This window comes from Lucilia cuprina, chromosome 3 (assembly GCF_022045245.1).
Source record: "Lucilia cuprina isolate Lc7/37 chromosome 3, ASM2204524v1, whole genome shotgun sequence".
Classification (NCBI taxonomy): Eukaryota; Metazoa; Arthropoda; class Insecta; order Diptera; family Calliphoridae; genus Lucilia; species Lucilia cuprina.
Genome location: NC_060951.1, coordinates 41,433,459 through 41,441,264, shown reverse-complemented (window position 1 = coordinate 41,441,264; position 7,806 = coordinate 41,433,459). Strand labels below are relative to the sequence as shown.

The 7,806-nt window shown below is 34.1% G+C and overlaps 1 protein-coding gene across 1 annotated transcript; it reads left to right on the top strand.

Moving 5' to 3' along the window:
• Positions 1 to 1,818: 1,818 nt before the first annotated feature.
• LOC111689515 (adhesive plaque matrix protein) lies at positions 1,819 to 6,088 on the top strand. Its single transcript, XM_023451982.2, is given in 3 exon segments — positions 1,819 to 1,846; positions 1,977 to 2,573; positions 2,575 to 6,088. Coding segments are annotated over 3 exon segments (3,663 nt in total). The 5' UTR covers positions 1,819 to 1,840; the 3' UTR covers positions 5,635 to 6,088.
• Positions 6,089 to 7,806: the final 1,718 nt, after the last annotated feature.

Below are 7,806 nucleotides of genomic sequence, written 5' to 3'. Positions count from 1 at the left end.
GGATAGTCTATGGGGTAGTCTATTGACTATTTTATGGACTAGTGTGTTGTCAAAAAACATGCTGTAGCATTCTTTTTTAAAATCGACTCAATTTTTAATCGACTAGAAAAGTTAGTGTATATTAAAGTAATTTTTTGAAGGGAACCTTATATAGGGGGGGGGGGGGGTTGTACGTTAATTATGAGTCGATCCTAGCTCTTTCCATTTGGACTCTATCGTGCTTACAACAGACAGACAGACGGACAACCGGACAGACATGACTAGATCGTCTTAGAATTTAATGAGGACGCAGAATATATATATACTATGACCAATATTTCGATGGATTATAAACGGAATGACAAAATCAATATACTTTTCTTTTCGCTTTCACAGAAGGTAAAAAATTCACTTAGTGTTACTTTTGAAGTGGTGATAATTGTTAATTTTTTGGAAGTATGTACTTCGTTTTATTTTTGCTGGATTAATAAATGAAATAAATAAAATTTCGACATTTTGTTGAACCGATGTCCAGCAAATTGAGGGAGACCGTATCAGTACGGCTTAATGTGATGTCGGTGCCTTATGTAAGGATAGGATTAATAATACAATGACTTGATTTTCTTTTTGAAATGGAGTACATCTAACTCGAATAAAGGTCATTAAAATCTAAAAAAAAATAAATTTTTCAAAAACTTGACTTTATCGTGGTTTAGATTATTTCATATACATCAAAAATAATCTCACCTATGTTTTTTTTTAAATTTCGGGATTATTTACTCTTAAAAAATACATTCAGAGCGTTGAACTTTTCGATCAAGCTCCCTATATTATAAATCTCTAAATAAATAAAACTAAATCAATAAACTAGATTATAGGTCTACTTCAACTTAATATATATATATATACGTTTACATACATACTAACATTACATACATGTATGTATTACAGATCCGTTAGATATCAAAAGTTTTCCGAAAGTTGATTTTTACAATTATTGAAAAGACAAATTCGTGGGAATGAAATTGTACTTTTAATTTTTTTTATTTCATATTTTTACAGTTTAATAATTTGTATATTAATGAAATGTTTTATGATGTTTTATTTTTATTTAATAAATAACAATAATTTCAGACAATTAATTATTCATTTATAAAATGACTTTTAACACATATAATCTTTCACTAATAACTTGTAACACTAAAGGTCATGTGTTGGGAGTTGCAAATCAATAAAAACGTGTTAAAAAGTCGTAAGACAACAATATTTTTTAAAAAAAAATATTACAAATTTAATAAAAATGCTTCTGTTAAAAACTAACAAAAAGATGAGTTAAAAAAAAAAACATTTTAATAACAAATACTTGAACTTTAAAAAAAACCAAAATGGGTGATTTAAAGCTAAAAATTTAGACACCTTTCACAAACATTTTTAGTTTTTTTTTTGCGACAAACTAGAAATATATGTTTAAAACAAAATATCTTGGCCAAAAACAAAAGGGAGCAAAAATGCAAAATAAAGCTGATGATCGATGAACTGCAAAGATTTGGAGCACACATGCTACGATCAAATGATGAGTTTCTTAACAAGTGCTAAACTGCGCATGTGTATTGGATTCAAGCGTACATCAGAAAGGCAGACTAACAGGCATACACACCACACCGCATCACTCACTCACACACAAACACATTAACCCAACAGCATACATAGCAATTCTGCAGATTTTGTGAATGAAACTTCTTTTGATTTAATTTGATTTTTTTAAAAATTATATATTAGTTAGTATAAATTATGCGGATAGGTCAGTTTAGGTTATCATTGCATGTTGGACACTTGAAAGATACGCACGACCAACATCAAAATGAAGGTAAGTAACTTTTGGCTGCAGATTAAAAGATCAAACATCAACCAAAAAAAAAACCGAGCACCTGTGGATTACCGCTCGTACTAAGGATTAAATTTAACAATAAAATTACGTGACTACGTTTCTTTTTTAGCTTATAAGCTGTTATGTTGGACTACTACTAGTGGGTCTATGTATGTCCATTAAGGTAACTGATAATTCTTTGCCAATAAGAAATAAACAATATTTACCGCCACCCATACAAGAATTGCCCATTAATGACGATTACTACAATACGCAAGAGAGTACACAACAACAGCAGCAGCAGCAACAACAACAAGAAGAACAAAAATTTGAAGAGAAAAAATATGCCAATTCAAAATATCAAATATTTGAGGTTCATAATCATTATGAACCGCCCTCAGGTAATGGAGAAAGTATTAAGGAATCGTCTTCACAAACGTCAGAAGAGATACGCATTGAACATATCAATGCTCCTGCCGATTTTCCTTTAGATGATCCCAGTTTAGATGCTTCATATTTGGGTTTTGCTACCGGCAATGATGACAGCAATCAACAGATTATTGTTAAACATGAGAGTAAAAATGTTGAAGGAACTTCGAATAACATACCAGTACCATTCCCCTCCAATTATCGCCATACTTTCCCTGAAAAATCCAACAAACAACAAAACTATAATTCTGTGCAACAATTTAAGGGTCCCAACTATTTACCCCCCCAAAGGACAACTAACACAGCAATATCCAAGACAACCAGTTCAGAATTCTTTAACAACTTCAGCGCAAACTTATCAGAATGGACACAATTCCGGTAGCAAATCGGGTAAAGAATATTTGCCTCCTATTCCTCAAAAATCTGCGGTTGGAGGTCCAGCTCAAGCACCATTTAAGGGTCCAGATTATTTACCTCCTCAGAAAAGGAATAACAATGATGTAGCTCACTATAAGGGTCCCGATTATTTGCCACCTCGCCCACAAGGATATCAACAGTCACAACAAAACTTTAACAACCGCCAACAAAATTCTGCACAAGCTCAACAAAACTTTGGTCCAAATTCTCAATTTAAGGGTCCTGATTACCTGCCACCCCAACAACATGGTTCAACACCAGCACAACAAAACTTTGTAACAAACTCTGCCGATTATTTGCCACCACAACATCAAGGTTCAGCACAATCTCAACAAAACTATCAACACAATACCCATTTTAAGGGTCCTGACTACTTGCCACCCTCCCAAAAAGGCTCCGCTCAATCTGAACAACCCTACACCCCCAATAATCCCTTCAAAGGTCCCGATTATTTGCCTCCCTCTCAAAAGGGATCTTCTCAATCTGAACATCCCTACACAGCTAATAATGCCTTTAAGGGCCCTGATTATTTGCCACCTGCTCAACAACAAACACATTCTCAACAAACAACATTCCGTCCAAGTATACCATATAATGAACCAGAATACGTGCCATTACAACAAACAGCATTCAAGGGTCCCGATTATCTACCGCCTTATCAAGGCAACTCGGTACAGCAACAATTTAGACCTAGTACGACATTTAAGGGAGCCGATTATTTACCACCTCAACATCATGTTTCAGGAAAATCTCAACAAATAAATCTAAATCAAAATACTGGCTTCAAGGGTCCTGATTACTTACCACCCAAACAACAACAGCAACATAATTCTCAATTTAAGGGTCCTGATTACTTGCCACCTCAACAGCAACAACAAAATCACAACAACTTCCAGCCCAATAATCCCTTCAAAGGACCAGATTATTTGCCACCCTATCAAAATAAAAATGAAGGCAACTTCAAAGGTCCCGATTATTTGCCACCTCAAGGAAATCAGGTTCAAGAATTAGAACAACAAGTCCAAAACTTGCCTTCAGGTTACGATTTCCAGAAGCCTCCAAATTCAGAACAGGCCATCGCAGAACTACACACACTTCCCGAGCAATCGCCACAATATCAAGAGGTAACTGTAAAATCCCAAATTCAAGTTGCCGGACGGGAACAAGGACCCGATATTGTTTATGGAACTTCAAAACATGCAAATCCTCCCCAAAACAAGGGCTATTTACCACCTGGTTATGATTTTCCCAAACCAGAAAATTCCGAACAAACTATAAATCAACTGCACAATCAAGAGCCTATAACTGATAGGCAACCCTTTAAGGCTGTCGATTATTTGCCACCTGGTTATGACTTTCAGAAGCCTGCAAATTCCGAACAGGCTATAAATCAATTGCATAGTTCAGATCCAGCTTTACAGCCAACTAGCCGATCGGCCACCGAAGATGAAGGCTATAGTGCACCTAGTTATTTGCCTCCCGGTTATGATTTTCAAAAACCAGCTAATGCTGAACAAGCCATAAATGAATTACACAGTCTTCAAAACTCCTATCAGTCCACACAAACTCAAGTATATAACCAACAGCAACAGTCTCATTCTCAGGTAACACAATTTAGACAAAATTATCAAACTCAAGCTTATCACGGAACTCACCAGCAATCGTATTCCCAGGGTCAAGGCCAACAAGCAAAAGCTTCTGAATATTTACCTCCTACGAATTCGGTTCAACAAATAGATCAACCATCTGTGCAACCATTTAAGGGTCCTGACTATTTGCCTCCCTCTTCTGGTTCCCAAAATTTCAAGGGTCCTGACTACTTACCTCCTTCATCAGGTTCTCAAAACTTCAAAGGTCCCGATTATTTACCACCCACCACTGGCTCTCAAAATTTCAAAGGTCCTGACTTCTTACCACCTACCACTGGCTCTCAAAATTTCAAAGGTCCTGACTACTTACCACCCAATACAGGATCGCCAAACTTTAAGGGTCCCGATTATTTACCGCCCACGCCTGGAGCTCAAAACTTCAAGGGTCCTGACTATTTGCCACCTGTAGCTTCCAGCCAAACAGCCGTTGCTCAGAACAATCAATATTCATCACAAACTTTTAAAGGTCCCGATTATTTACCTCCAGTTAATGTCAAACAGTCTTATCAAGGCCATCAACAAACACAATTCAAGGCCCCCGATTATCTACCACCCACGCCACAAGCCTTCATACAATCCACAATGTATCCTTTAAGCAGTTATATGACCAACGTAAAACCTCATGATCGATATGCCAACAGCAGAAGGCCATTTCCTGAATACGGGCTACCACCAAGCAAAACGGTTGTCAGTAACGACTTATCACCCATGTATCGCGAACCGGCTTCCCGACCTCAATATTATGCACCCACCATGTCCTACACCACCAATGCGTTCAACAGCCAAACCTACACAACCTTTGCACAGAATCAATACCAAAATGCGCCAGCACTCAGTCAGCAAGCACGTGAAGCATTGCAAACCTTCATGCCTGAAGATATACGCCAAAAGACAGCCCCAATCCGTTATAATGCCCCAACTGCCGTTACAGCGCCCACAACAAACGTGCAGACTACTAAATCAGCTACGGCTAAAATTCGCACCGTGCAAATTGTCAATCCCAATGCCGTTAAAACTTTGAAAGTATTAGAATCTTTAGATCATACTGGAGTCAAGACTATAAAGATTTTGGGTCCTTCCCACGAAGAACCCATGGGTGATCATCGTGTGGTCAAAGTGGTAAGTGGTGGTCATGAGCAAAATGTTCAAACAGTCAAGATATTCAATGATCATCAAGATGTTTCGGCCAATGCAAATGTTGGACAAACCCAAGGTAATAGTTATTTGCCACCCAGACGTAAACGTAATCCCAATAGCAAACCAAAGTCATCAAAAGGTCATCGCCATAAGTAAGGGAAAATATCTACGTTTCCGGTCTGAGAGCTGTGCTGCGTTTTTAGCAGCACATAGTACTGATTAGTATTAATCACTTGTTAATTATTTTAGTTATTCTTTTATCCATTAATACCCAAATCGTAAACTTTTGCATAACATTGATGAAAAATCAAATTTATTAAAATTATGTGAACACATCAGTCATTTGTATTGCTGGATCATTATCATTATGATGTAAATTTTAATTTGATTTGATGTGAACTTGCACATCATATTTGATTGATTTTAACGATTTACGATATTCGTTGTATCGCCTGCATTTTGTAACATTTTTTTTGTAAACGTTGTTAAATTAGTTTGTAAGTTACGTTTCTGTTTTTATTTGTTTTTATAATTTGTTGCCATTTTTTGTTAAGTTAATGTTTTATGTTAATTATTTTGAATCTTGCCAATCTCATTTGTCAGCCAATTAACCACAAAAAACTAAATTCATTAAAAATTTTATTTTACATTTGTTTTAACGAATAAATTTATGTTTTATTTTCATATTTAAATTTTTGCTGCGTTTTGTAATTTATTTCGAGGGGTTTTAAATATTAATGATTTAATAATGAATCAACAGGTTTTCTGTTTGGATTGTGGGTTTATTTTTTTTAATATTATCGATTGTGAAAAAAGTGCAAATTTTAATGGAACTAATAAAATATGTTTATGGCATAAACATAAATTTAAAATTTTTATAAAAAATATCAGAAAATCAACACTATCAGATCAGATTGTACGACTACGAGAGTCTGAATTAGATTGGTGTAAGTTCTCGAAATGTAATTGGGCAAATAAAGAAGAAGGCATATAGTTTTGTCTCAACTAAATGTCAATGGATATTTCACTTAAATCGCTTAGTTCTGTTCTAGTTCAGTTCTAGTTCAGTTCTAGTTCAGTTCTAGTTCAGTTCTAGTTCAGTTCTAGTTCAGTTCTAGTTCAGTTCTAGTTCAGTTCTAGTTCAGTTCTAGTTCAGTTCTAGTTCAGTTCTAGTTCTGTTCTGTTCTAGTTCTGTTCTAGTTCTGTTCTAGTTCTGTTCTAGTTCTGTTCTAGTTCTGTTCTAGTTCTGTTCTAGTTCTATTCTAGTTCTGTTCTAATTCTGTTCTAGTTGTGTTCTAATTATGATCTAATGCTGTTCAGTTCTAGTTCACTTCTAATTCAGTTTCAGCTCAGGTCTAGTTCAGTTCTGGTTCAGATTTAGTTCAGATTTAGTTCAGCATTAATTCATTTTGAGTTCAGTTCTAATTCACTTCAAGTACTTGTCTAAATTTTCATTAAAAGTCTAATTTTTACCAAAAATGCCAATTTTTCCCCAGAAGTCATAATTTTCATAAAATATCTGAATTTTATAAATCAGTTACATTTTGAACTAAAATCGACATTTTTGGAAGAAATTAAATTTTTTTCTAAAAAATAATTTTTATTTTCAAATTTCCTAAACGAAATACCGGATTTCTACTAATTGGTGCTATGGGTTTAAACTAACTTAATTTCAATTTTATACTTTCATCTAAAATTTTAGCCATAATCTGTCAACAATTTGACCTTGTCACCAGTTCTCATCAAATTTATTTAGATTTATTACCTTTTTTGGTATATGAAATCGATGTTCCCTCCATACATTCACATTCGTTTTGATTCAATTATAAGTTTTTTGAACTTGTTAACTTACCTGAAATGAAAACAAAATAACACAAATAAACAACAAATAATTTAATGAAACAAAATTTGAAAATAACTATTATTATCTTCAAAGAAAAAATATCGTATTGAAAATTAAACAACACAAAGCAACACACAATCTAATGTAAACAAACAAAACAATAAGATTTGTTTTTTTGTCATGGAAATTTTGCGTTGGGGAAATCAATCGAAAATTAAAATAATAAATAAAAAATGCATGTTCAACGGCTAGATTTACAAATAGTTTAAGTGCTACGTATGTAGTACATACTAACAACATATGTTAGTAATAATAACATATTTAAAAATGTTTCAGATTTGAAAACTGCTCTTTAAAATTTTAAAAGTAGTTTTTCTATAACATTAAAAGAAACTAAAAAGGTCAATGTTAAGGCACAATATAAATGTAACAATATTAATAAATAAACAATACAAAAATATACAATATATTTTGCTTTTATTTTG